This window comes from Fukomys damarensis, unplaced genomic scaffold (genome assembly GCF_012274545.1).
Source record: "Fukomys damarensis isolate Sample0158 unplaced genomic scaffold, DMR_v1.0_HiC HiC_scaffold_31, whole genome shotgun sequence".
Classification (NCBI taxonomy): Eukaryota; Metazoa; Chordata; class Mammalia; order Rodentia; family Bathyergidae; genus Fukomys; species Fukomys damarensis.
Window position 1 is genome coordinate 18,509,848 of NW_022900943.1, and position 13,963 is coordinate 18,523,810.

General features: G+C 34.5%; 1 protein-coding gene across 1 annotated transcript in view; it reads right to left on the minus strand.

Moving 5' to 3' along the window:
- The window catches only part of LOC104864085 (structural maintenance of chromosomes protein 5), a 37,656-nt gene continuing 23,693 nt past the window's right edge, over window positions 1-13,963 (minus strand). Inside the window, exons 4-9 of the mRNA XM_010626845.2 lie at window positions 10,028-10,190; window positions 8,104-8,238; window positions 5,693-5,833; window positions 4,193-4,354; window positions 1,685-1,756; window positions 1-60 (exon numbers count right to left, since the gene is read on the minus strand). Coding sequence (XP_010625147.2) covers window positions 1-60; window positions 1,685-1,756; window positions 4,193-4,354; window positions 5,693-5,833; window positions 8,104-8,238; window positions 10,028-10,190 — 733 coding nt within the window. The remainder of the gene's footprint in view (window positions 61-1,684; window positions 1,757-4,192; window positions 4,355-5,692; window positions 5,834-8,103; window positions 8,239-10,027; window positions 10,191-13,963) is intronic.

The following is a 13,963-nucleotide window of genomic DNA, read 5'->3' on the forward strand; positions in this document are numbered from 1 at the left end:
TTATAGAGGAGATTCAGTAACTTCTGGATGAGCAACAGAGAGGGGCAGCTGAGGAGCTTTCTGAAGAGGGGGAGTATCAACAATTAGTGCAGCAAAGTTCTTCTGAAATAAAGGAAATGCTGAAAAATGGACAGAGCTACAAACATTTGTAGAGAAGACTCACCCAGACAGAGAAAAAGCCAATAGTTGCAATCACTTACTTAGTAACAGTGTCATGACAGTGTTAAAGAAAAGACAGAAACCGACAACCTTAGACCAGTTTTTAGTTCTGAAAAGGTTGAAACCTAGTGGGCCAGAAGCTGGTCCCAGTGGGCTAGACTCTCTCAAGGAGAGAAAGGACACCAGAGAGTCAGTTTCCTGATGTGCTTATGGAAGGGACTCTCCTTCCAAACAACCACCACCTTCCATTTCATCCTCTCTTCCTGCAAGTCAAGGATGTCAACTTGAATGGTGAGTATGCTGTGAAATTGTTGCTTCCAGTAAACTAGCCACATTCTATAACTTTTTGGTTAATACACCAGGAAAATTATTGTTTCTGGTAAATTACGTACATTCTACAATGCACGCTTTCTTTCTTTCTCTCTCTCTCTCTTTCTTTCTTTCTTTTGGTTACTGGGGATAGAACTCAGAGCTTGTGCTTGCAAGGCAGGCACAGAACCACTGTGCTAAATCCCTGGCCCCTTACAACCCTTTTTTATTATGAAAAGTGTTACAAAAGGGGTGCTTTGGGAGGTTTAGAATGCATGGGTATTTCCTTTACTTTTTATGAGAAAAACAGTCTTGACTTACAATCAACATGACTTACAACCGGCCCTCAAGAAGGAACTGAGTTCGTAAAGTCAAGAGTCCACTGTTTTTAAACTCCTTTACTGACAGGAAGGATTTTACACCAAAGTGAAAAAAATTCAAGTGGGGTATGATCGTGCACACCTCCAGTCCCAGCTCTCTGGAAGACTGAGGCAGGGTGATGGAGCCCAGCATGGGCAACTTGAAACTGTCTCAAAATAAAAATATAAAAACAAAATAAAATAAAACAAAAGCACATATTATTTTATAATACGTAAAATATGATGCAGAAAGAACAAAGAAAGCTTTAAAATCTAAGTAGCAAAAATTAATGTAAGTAAAGGAAAAACATCTATACTTGTAGGAGATAGTGTATATACACGTGAAAAATGGATTCATCAACTATGTAAATAAATGTAGAACATTTGAGAAATACAATTATAGTAAACCTGAGAGAGAGAGAGACATAGTCAAATACAAGAAACAAAATCTTTCAAACATATACAGAACAATAAATACACAATGAAAGTCCAAAAGATGCTTCAAAATATCCTAAAATCATAAAAAAAAAAAAAAGGCTTAAATTCTATATCTGAGGGGTTAGAGTGCAGCTCAGTAGAGCAAAGCCTTGGGTTCAATGCTCAGGAAACACCCTCCGTCCCCAACCGCACAATCTGTATACTTGTGAGATTAGCTAAACTAGTAGTTTTGAGAAATTTTCCTCTGTGATTTGCACAACTACTATATACTCAAATCTTAAATGTCCTTCACAAATTAACATAAGAAATAAAGAATGAGGAGAATCTTGGACAATTTCCAAACAAGAATCTGACCATTATCCAGACCAGGGAGGGGAGGGTTCAAATTAAAATAATAAAAATTCCAGCAGGAAACTTACGTGTTTATCTTTCCTTTCTATAACATCTTGCTTTTGTTTGCATCTTTGAGATGTCTCTTTAATATCGGTTGCCTGTAAGAGAAGAGAAACATTACTTAAAAATCCAATCCAATTATGTAGTCCCAACCATGCAAATACTGTTACGTAAGTTAACCTACAAAAATGCCTTCCTCACAATTTATTTCAAACCAAATTTGTAATTACATTCCACCAAAATACCGAGTATAAGAAATTCTCTCAAAGCTATAATATGTATGCATACATTTACCTCATATTTATTTCCCTGCGTTATTTTATGATCCTAACTATAGGATAGTTAGATCAGATATTGGTGCTTTTTTTTTTACACATGAAAGAAATGAGGTCTTTGTTTTTAAATGACAGTGAGGGATTTAAAATATAGCTCTATGTGAATTCAAAGTCTGTGTCTTACCCATAACATTACATAACCTCCATGGAACGTTAAAAACATTCATGAGTATTGGAAAAGATTTTCTGCTGAAACAGGAAACAAGAACAAGGATAATACTGATACTAAACAAAATTAACCATCTCATTTCTATTGCATGGTTATGGGATCTAATAACTTACTTAAGAAAATATAGGACAATATAATGTGCTACTTCACAGTTCAGAAACACTTCTCCATGAAAATAATTCTAAAATACTCAGATTACATAGACTGCCAAACAAATTAGGCTCAGAGACATTTGACAATGCCTTCTGTTAGGAACTCAAAAGAAAAAAAAGGAATTTAAATGATTCTTTAAGAGACTTGAAATTCACTGTACATATTTCTTCCATATAAAAAAAAAAGTAGTTTAATGGTATAGTCAGGTACCCAAAAAAGAAATTACAGATCCACAGCTTACCTGTAACCAATCACTATTAATGTGAAATGATCAGCTCTATCCCTCAAGAAGTCATGTTATCTTTAGGATTTAGTCTTCTTAACTATAAAGTTAAGAAACTTGTCTGGGTAACAATATCTATGATCCTTTCCTGCTCTAAAATTAAAATGATCAATAGTAATTCTCTTAAAATTGGATCCAATCAAGTCCTAAAATCCTTAACTGTTCTTAATCTGTAACTTAATCTTCTTGACTTGGGCCTAATAATTCTAAGTCACTTTAACCCATAGTAGAATTAAGCTTTTCTGACCTGACACTAGCAAAGTCAAAATTAGTGATTCTTTTCCTTTGTTTTAGATTTTATATTCTTAGACATGGCCTTTTTCACTCAATTAGCATTGCTCAACATGCATACGTCGGTATGTTAAGTATAGGAAAAAAAATAGTATATACAGGTTGAACATCCATAGTCCAAAACTCTGCAATCTAAAATGCCCTCAAATCTGAAATATTGTGAGCACCAACAAGATACCTAAGAAGTTTCAGATTTGGGATTTTTGGATTAGGGACTATGCAAATATTCCAAAATCACCAAAATTTGAAATATAAAACACTTTGGTCCTAAGAATTTTGTATAAAAGATACTCAAAATCTATAGGGTCCAAGAATATCTGTAGTTCTAGACATACGCTGGGGAGTCTTGGAATGTACCTCATCAGATAAAAGGAGACTACTGTATTCTTTATTTTTGCCATTAAATTTATTGGTATATTTTATGTATACAATAGTTACATTCATCATTGGGAACTTGTACCTTTACATAATATATCTTGGTTCTTATTTTCCCCATTATCCTGCCCTTCCTTCAACCCCTCCATCCCTCCCGAAGACTACTATATTCTTAAACCATTCTCAATATAATTGACCTCTGATCCCAAAGTCCCTAAATGTTAAGTCATGGTCATAAACAATTTTTTATTTATTTTTGTGGTACTGGGGGCAGGACTCATGACTTCATGCATGCTTGGCAAGTGTCCTACCACTGAGCTACATTCCCAACTGGTAACAATTTAAAATAAAAAAGAAAGCCAGGCGTGGTGATGCATGTCTGTATCCCAGCACTCGGAAGGCTGAGGCAGGAGGATCACTATGAGTTCGAGACCATCCTGGGCTACACGGTGAGTTCCAGGTCAGTCTCAATACATAGTCAGACCCTGTCTCAAAACAACAACAACAACAACAACAACAACAACAATAAATAAATAAATAAATAAATAAATAAAATAAAAAAGAATGAGTACACTACTTATTCTAATACCAGATTTTCTATATCATCCTCCTCCAAATGGGTAAATATATATATAAAACTACAAGCCAGGTGTAATAAATTCACAAAAGAAGCTCAATGTTTCTAGGAATACTATTACAAATTATTTTGTACTTAATCACATTTCAAGCCAGGAGTGGGTGCCTGTAAACCCAACCCCATAAAAGGCGTAGGCAGGAGAATCCCAAGTTGGAGTTCAGCTTGGGCAACTTAGAAACTTAATAAGACTCTTTATCAAAATACAGTAAATCTCAGAAAATATTTTGAATGAACTGCAAGGTATTTTTTGTGTTTGTGATAAAACTCACATTATCCAAAGTGAAAACGTACCTTTTGTTTGATTTGAGCCTCCAAATCACAACGCTGCTTTTCAATTTCCTTAATTCGAAGTGTAATGGGGATCTGTCCTTCTTTAAGTTTTTCGACCTCATCTTTCGCTCGGTCACGAGCTAGTTTTACTTCTTCATATTCTTGCCGAACATTTTCATATTCCTTAAAAATAATTCAAAAAATACAAGTAAGCTGAGCATGGTGGCAAATGCCTATAATCCCAGCACATAAGAGGCTAAGGCAGCAGGATATCTGTGAGCTCGAGGCCAGCCTAGACTACATAATGAGCTCAAGGCCAGCCTGACTGCATAAACAAAAAAATAGAAGGTAACACACAGTAAGTAGCTGAAACTAGCTCATATACTAAAATCAAGGTACAGGCAGAAACCAAACCTAAGAAATGACTCTAATGGCATTATAATGAGATTTTCTCTAATCACTCAATAAAGAATTCAGGGGTATATAAGGAAGCAAAATAATCTGAATTATGAAGGTAAAAATGGGGGGAAAAGTGGTCAGAAGGCAAACAAGAAGAAGTATATACCTAGACACTAGGTAAAAATGCATCATGTCACAGGAATTAATATTTATTTTTGCTGAAAAAAACATATTTGAAGAGTACAATATAAAGGTAAGAACCCAAATACGTCAGAGCAAATCAGTCAAAGAGGGAAAATTTTAAACACTGAAATCAAACAAAAGACTTCAAGAGATTAAAATGGGTGAAAGAATAAAAGGGTACAGGGAGAAACCACTTCAGAAGGTTTGAAGAAAGGAAAAAGTTTAATATAATAACAAAATTTGAAACAGGGAAGAGGAGAGAATACTACAATACTCTTTCTCAATCTATTAATAAACATTTCATTCTAACCTTAAAACCTAAAACAAATTTTTTTTTTTTTGGGTACTGAGAAATGAACTCAGGACTTGCAAGGCAGGCAGTGGAACCACTGAGCTAAATCCCAGGTCCCAAAAATATTTTTTACTATTTTCTTCCAACTACTAAGAAGTAATGGCATTGAGGGAACGCAATCTTCAGCTGAAACTTAGGTCTTAGGTAATAAAATACTCATCATACAAGTGTGATCAGAATGTACCAGCCTCAAGAAAATTATGTAACACCAATAGAAGACTACAGTTAAGATGATTTATAGATGAATTTAATATAAGTGACAATAGCCCAAATAAATTATCAGTGACCTGAGGATAATGACTTAAAATTTTCACAAGTGTAAACACTTTCAGATCATGAACATTTTTCTTTCAAAAAAATCAAAGAATTACTTGCTAAGGACTTAAATCTAGAAGAGTTAAGAGCAATGATTTACCATTGACTCACACACACCTATATACTAGAAGTCATAATTTTATTATGTGCAGTATATGGAGCAAAAATGAAAAAGCATCTGACTTGAATGTGAGGTAATTACTGCCTTCCTTATACTGCCTTGCTGCCTTCTTACTGCCTCACTGCTTTTACCTTTAATAATTAACACTTACCACCCACGGTCTTTTGGCTTCAAGCATCTCAATTAAATCTAAATGTCGCTTACGTTCATAGAACCGCTCTACATCTTGTTTATATCTTTCATTTCTCTGAATCATTTTCTCTAGATATTCAGTTTTTTCTTTGCATGAGGTCTAAAATAAATGTGTTGAACAATTAGTTTAACTGAAAAAAGACAACAGGTCAAATCTTTTAACAGTGAAACATAATGGTAGCAACATTTCACAATTAAGAATTCCACAGTTCTCAGGAACTGTGTTAACCAATTATTAGTCCAATTACTAAAATATAAAATGATCCAAAATTGCATATTTTAAAAATTTTTATAGGATAATAGGAAATATGAAAATGCCAATTTTATCAAACTGTATTCAATACAAGAATCAACTAGTTGAAACGTCACTTGCCCGAGCGACACTCAGGATAGTCAGTATATGCACTAAGAAAACATGCTGCCTGAGTAACACTTGGGGTAAACTGTGAAGTGGTTGAAAGTTAACATTCTCATACAGACTTTAGTTGAGTTTCTACAGTTTATTAGTCAGGCGACTGTAAGAAAGCCCTGTCACATCTCTGAACCTGACTCATCTCGCTTAAAGATAAAATTTATCTCCCCCACCAGCTGCAGGGGTAGAAGCAATTTGTTCATAAAGATTAAGGAGCCCTTCTACAACATGGTGGGGGGTAATGTCTGTGATTTTGAAACTTTTCAGATTTTGGAATTATTTTCATAGATGTTACCAGCTGAGTATCTCTAATCTGAAAACCCAAAATGTGACATGCTCCATAATTTGAAATTTGTTTAAAAAATAGGGTCTCAATATGTAGTCCAAGCTAGCTTTAAACTCTCCACTGGTTTGCTTCAACCTCTTGAGTGCTGGGATTACAGTCACATGCCACCATTCTCAGATAAAATTTCAAACACTTTGAGCACCAATGTGACACTAAAAATATTTCAGATTTTTGAGCATTTCAAATTTTGGATTAGGAATGTTCAACCTGTATCAACAAAAGCTATAAAATGATATTCAAATGAAAAGTAGCACTATGATTATTAGGTTATGGAACTTCAATGAATTAGTGTTATAAAAATATTTTATTACAATTAAATATGTATTATCAAGTATAGAATTGTAAGATTTTTCATTTTGAAAATATACTAATTTATTTTAGGTTCAGGGATGTGAAAAAAGATCCACTAAATAAAACAAATAGCATACTATAAAAGGACATTTCTTAAGGTTGGTAATTTAAAAAACAACACAATTAAATGTATAAAGTTATTTTTAGAAAGTCTACTTTCAAGACACTGAAAAAAATACAATGAGAAAACTGGTTCAACAGAGGCAAGATATTAAACACCACATCTGTATCTGCTGTATTATCTACAACCTTAGATGGTACCTGGCACATGGTAGGTGATTAACAGTAGTAACTGAATGATAGAATCATATAATTTCCTAAGAGAAAAAAATATTACTATGGATTCCTTAAAAACTCAATTAATAAAATGTATTGCTGAAACACATTTTTCAAACTTTACATTATCAAATCAACTCTAATTCTTGTCACTTTAACTAATGTCAACAAGTACAATCCTGTGTTTTTTTTAAAAAAAAAGCAATCTTATCAAATCAACTCTAATTCTTGTCACTTTAACTAATGTCAACAAGTACAATCCTGTGTTTTTTAAAAAAAAAAAATCAAAATAAAAACTCAAAATAAAAAATAACTCATTCAGGGAATAAAACTACTACTCACTACTTGTTAGGACTATATATATCCTTCCAAAGCCTTATGTACTCATTGCTGGGGCTTTTCCAAGGTGGCTGGATTGGGAGTGTGTGATACTAGAATTATAACTCATTCAGGGAATAAAACTACTACTCACTACTTGTTAGGACTATATATATCCTTCCAAAGCCTTATGTACTCATTGCTGGGGCTTTTCCGAGGTGGCTGGAATGGGAGTGTGTGATACTAGAACTGAGGGTGTGTGATGATTAAATTGGTTTAGCATACCTCTGGGTGTGGATAATAGAAGCCTCACCCCAGGAGTGGGTGGCACCAAACAATAGGCTTATAGCCTAGGAGGAATCTAAAAGGGACAGAAAGAAGGCAGGCTTGCAGCTTGCCTGACATGGACTGCTTCCCCTCTGCCATGGTGATCTGTCTTAGAGACAGAAGATTATGGACTAAAACCTCTACAAATGGTAAACAAAACAAAACAGAAAAACCCCAAAACTTTACAACTGGTAAACCTTTCCTCCTTTAATTTGTAAGTATAAGGGTATTTAGTGTCAGCAATAAGAACCTAAACCCAACTCTAATCCTAACGCACTATTCCACAATTTAAGACACAGAAATCAGAAAAGGACAGTAGAAATAAGTTGTCTATAAATACCTCTAGTTGTTTTTCTTTCTCCCTGAAGTTTTTGAGTTCACAGTGATATCTGTGCATTTCTGGAGGACCGATTGACTTCTCAGTAGCTTCAAGGAGTTCAATCTTGCTGAGTTTTGCAAATTCTCCAACTTTGTCCTAGAGCACAAAAATTAAACACCTGCAACAATTATCACTTATAAATATAGTAAAAATGTATTTTACTCAAAGATTATTTGTCAAGACGGACTTTACTCAGCCAAGCATGGTGATACAAAGTGCTTATAATCTTAGCACTCTGGGAGGCTGAGGCAGGAGGACTGCCAACTCTGAGCCCAGTCTGGACAATTTACCATCTTTAATGACACTCTACCACAAAATAAAAAACAAAAAAGAAGTGACAGTGTAGCTTCATGCAAAGGCCTTTGGGTTCAACCACCAGTAGTGAGGGAAAAAAGATTTCACTTAAAAAAACCTTTATGCTGAGCTGGCCAGATTGGCACATACCTGTAATGACAGCAATTTAAGAGGCCAAGGCAGGAGGATCACACAGTAAAGGTCAGACTAAGCAAAACAGGGAGATATCACTTCAAAATAAACTAAAAAGGGATGGGAATTTTGCTTAGAACTTCCTGGGTTTGATCCACAGTACAGGAAAACGAAACAAAACAAAACAAATTTGGAGATGCAAATGTTCATATATGGTGTTTTTTTTTTTTTTTTTTTGGTACCGGAGATCGAACTTAGGACCTTGCACTTTTGAGCCAGGCAGCTGCAGTAGAGTAAGCTAAATCCCTGGCTCTTCTTTTTGATAAACTTTAATAAACCTGTGTGGCAGTAGTTCCAACTTGAAATGTTTATGTAAGTATAACATATACTTTGTGAATAAAAGAAAAATGAGTCTCCTGGACTAAAATGATTAACCCTATCAAATCATCACTGAAATGGTCTCATTTATTTATTTATTTAAAGAAAGCAATTTCAAGCCTCTACTTCTGGAAACAAGTCTTTCATAAGCTGGTAAATGCAAAAATCTCAAATATCAGATTTGTATTTGATTTGGATGTATTTAACCCAGTCGCTACTGTTACTAAAGAAAATGAAGTATGATTCTGTCACTAAACAGCATTTAAAGGCAAACTTAAGTATTTGATTTTAACATTTAACATGCTGTATTGGGATTTTTAGTTTTTATTAATAATTTCAAGATATAACTATTTTAGCAGTACACCTATCAATACAAGCTTTAGTATATCAAGTACTTTATACAAATACATTAAAATGATTTTTAAAATACTGTTCACAGGCAAAATCTTAAGGTTCTACAAAGGAAGCATATAGCTATCAAAACTATTTACATAATTAATATCACTATTTAAAACACTATAATTTATACTCATTAATAAAATTAATAATATACTATATGAGATTTTACATTCAACTGTCAGTATGAAAATGCTGGCTGAGGGAGGAGGATCATTCAAAATTAGACTGGGAAACTTAGTGAGAGCTTGTCTCACAATAAAGAAAAATGATAATGGGGCTGGGGACATAGCTCAATGCAAAGGGTTTGGGTCCAGTCTTCAATAAAACAAGAAAAAACAAAGGTGGGGGGCTGCTTCATTCGGCCATGGACACCTATAATCCCAGCTCTCTGGCAAGCTGAGGTAGGAGGACCACAAATTCAAGCCCACCCTGGCCACTTGGCAATTTATTGAGAGCCTGCCTTCAAATAAAAAATATGAAAAAGGTTTGGGAATGGAGCTCATTGTGAAGGGCCTGGGTTTAACTCTCATTACTAAGGAAAAAGAAGAAAAAAGAAATCAATGTACTCTCTACAGTGTTTTGTGTTGTGCTATGTGCAGTGTAGATAGTAATCAGTACACTATCCCTTGAAAGCTATTTACATTCTGATATGGCATCATGTTTACATTTATTTCTCTTATACCTGGGGTAGAAACTGGCAAAGATTGCCCACTTGAATATTTAAGGCTGCAACTTGCTCTTCTACTACTTTCTGGGTTGTAGACTTGTTGTTGATGAACCAAAAGGACTGATTTTTTGCCACATCAATCTCACGGGTGATAAGAAGATTTCCAGAAGTCCTGAACCTAATTAAAAAATAATTTTAAGATCTTTATATTCAGAACATATACATTAGTTTAGAATGAAACTTCCAACATTCACTTGTACCAAAGGAGTCAGGATAGGATTACTGTAATTTTTATTCCTTTTGATATTTTGGTCCCTCCCAAGAAGGAAACCTGGACATCTCATTAGGGATAATACTATAACTGACCACATGTCAGTCACTACTAATTCAACATTCAAAACTATTTAAAATTAAAGCAAATGACAATATTAAGTCCCAAACACTACCCGAAGAGTCATGTATCTGGAACTATTTCTCCTTTAATCATTATGCTAGTTTTCAATCACATGCATGGACTGTAATTCAGAAAGATGTGGTGTACTAAAGCACATAACAGTTAACCCTTGAAATTTCCTCTATGGAAAATGTCTGAATGAAGACTACTCCTGCATAAGCATTTCCAGAAATCAAAACTGACTCGCCCAGACCGGTGGCCCAAAGTTTCCTCAATACATACCCCACTCTGAATTCAGAGAGAGTTACATTACATGGCTATAAAGGAACATTAAGCAATATAGAATCTGAAAGAAGGGTATTTACTTATTTCTTCCTTTTAGAAGTACTACTGCTCCACACCTCCCATCTATTCATCCATCTTCTTCACTGGGAATCAGCAGCATGTAGTAAAAAGATAAATTATTGGTATCTAATGCCTGAATGACAATAATTTGTAAATGCTGTATATATAAGATTATATTGTAACCAGAATACTTCCAATAAGACTGCAAAACTTTTTAAAAAGTAGTTTTGAATTTTCACTTTGAGCAAAATGACTAGTGAAATACCCTTATTGACCCTCTTGCTATAGACAACTAAAAATAATAAAACTATCTTCATCAATGCATTTATTAGTTAGCATGAAGATAAGGAGCTCTGGCCAACATGCTAGTAGTGCAGGTGAGAACCCAGAGTGAAGAAAATGAAACTGACTTTCATCTTGAGGACATCTGCCCAGCCAGGGGACTCTGAGGGTTCATTTTCATGATCTCTTGGTAGAGAGACTGCAGACAAAGTTTAGAGCTACTCAACATTGAGAGTGTAATAGAAAACCACTCCCAAAGAGGTACACCTTCAGCATACTTCATGGCCACCACTAGAGACAAGGCAATACTGCCTGTCTCAAACTATGGCCTGCACTGTGAAACATAAAGTCAGCCTTATATAGGTTTATATCTTGAGGTTACATAACGTACAAAGTTCATTAACCTCATGATGAGAATTAAGTATATACTGACTATGAGTCCGGTTTTTTTAAGTATCCAATAGTCTCTGACAAGCTGATGAAACTTTCTTCTGGAGAAATATATCTTATCCTCAAAGAATTAGCACAGATAACATTCAAAGAGAAAGAAGCATGGAGGCCAGCCTGGGCTATAGGGTAAGTACAAGAATAGCCTGAACTACACTGGGAGGCCCCATCTCAAAACAACAACGACAAAACACAGAAAGAAGCAGCTCACTGGAAATACAAACAAGAAAACAAAGAAATAATAGCACAAGCACAAAGATGAAAAACATAAAGATGTGAAGAGACACAGATGACTAAGAAAGCTTATTATTGGTCTAGTAAGAGTTCTAGAAGGATGCAAGAGAAACAGAGAATGGTTTGGTGCCAATATTCAAAAAGACAAGAGATAAAGATTTTCCAGAACTGATGAAAGACACCAAACCATATTTAGCAAACTCCTAAGTACCAAGAAAAATAAATAAAAACAAAATCCATACTTAAATATGATATGGAAGTATAAGATACCAAACACACAAAGAATTCTTAAAGTATCTTGAGGAAAAGAGACTAATTACTATCAAAGAAAATTTAGAATTAGATTTACATTAGAAGACAATGGCATTATACTTTGAATATTCTGAGAAAAGATCTGTCAGGGTAGTTTTATACCTAGCACATACAACTTTCAAGATTTACAGCAAAACAATATTATTTGTCTAAAAATGGAGTATTCCACTAGAAATTCCAATTGATGCATATTTTACAAAATGTTCTTCTGGCAGAATGACAGGAACCCCAAAGGGAAGATAAATGCAAGAAGGAGGGAGGAGGATTTAACTTAGTGGTAGAGTACTTGCCCAGTACGCATAAGGCCCCTGGGTTCAGGGTACAGTACTGAAAATAAAATTAAAAAACACATGAAAGAATGAAAAATCAAGTTGAAATATGAGATAATCCTAAACAAATACTGAAAGTATAATTAGTATATTATTAATAATATTTTGAGGCATTTAAACAAGATCAAATTTTAAGTTTTTAGTTCAAAGAAGTTATGAAAATCAAAGTACTCAAAGGTTTTTAACTGTTCAGTAGAAAGCTAAAGCTAAAGATAATAAGCACTTACGTCAAAAGCTCTAGCAACCACTAAAACAAGAAGAATGCATAATAAAAATAGTGTAAAACATATACATAATTATGACATATATAAACAGACTACACACTTTACGAGAGTAATACATTTTACCACACAACAAAGTAGAAATACTAAAATTATAACAGCAAAATCATTACACAGAATTAGAAACATTAAAGACTGTTAGTAAAACATATACATAATTATGACATATATAAACAGACTACACACTTTACGAGAGTAATACAACAGTTTACCACACAACAAAGTAGAAATACTAAAATTATAACAGCAAAATCATTACACAGAATTAGAAACGTGTTAAAGACTGAAAAAGAAGAATAATTCATAATTAGAAATAATTCATTTCAAGAAATTAGAAAAAAAAAAGCCTAAGAAACTGAAAGATAGCTAGGCATGGTAGATGGCATGTTCAAACCCAGCATAGGCAACTCAGTGAGACCCTGTCCCAAAACAGAAAAAGTGCTAGGGATGTAGCTTAGTGGTAGAGTATACATGGGTTAGATTCCCTGGTACTAGTGCTGCGAGGGAGGAGAGGAGAGGACAGGAGAGGAGAGAATGTTGATTAGTCTAATGTAAGAATATAAATTTATGAAAAAGAAAACCATGACATATAAGAAAGAATGCAATAGCAATGCATTCACTCCGGACACTCTGCCCCCCTTTCTCCTGTTCCTCAGAAATGACAAACTTAATTCCACTAGGCTTCTTGGCACAAACTGTTTTCTGCCTGGAATATTCTACTTCCACATCTTTTCATGGTTGTCTATTTCTTATCATTCACTTCTCAGCTCTGAGTCTCAACAAGCACTTCTTGGAAACAAAAGCACCGCCTCCTCCAAATCTTAGCAAGGTCAACGATGAGCTAAATCTAAGTTCTTTGTCCTGAATTCAGTTGACCAAAGTGGCTTAGTTCTTAGAGCAAATGCCTTCTTTCCTTCATCTGTATGTATCTTTTCCACTGGTGATTTCATCCATCATAAAACTCATGTTTCTCCAAAGGTATTATTTTTAGCTCCGACTGCTCCCTGCATGACATGTTTATATATACGACAGTCCTTTCAACATTTCTACCTGAATGTCTACTAGGCATCTCAAATATTACTGAGCTTAATGATTCTTTTTTTCCCCCATTAAGTTTACTAGTATATTTAAAGCAAACCATACAGTTACATTTATCATTGGAATCTTGTACCTTTACGTGCTATGTCTTGGTTCTTATTTTTTTCCCATACCGCTGCCCTCCCTTCACCTCCTTCACCCTTCCCTATTTACAAAGACTTTGTCTCCATTTTTTCCTCTTTTCTTATTTTTTCTTTTCCCTTATTTCCTTTCCCCTCCCCTTCCCACT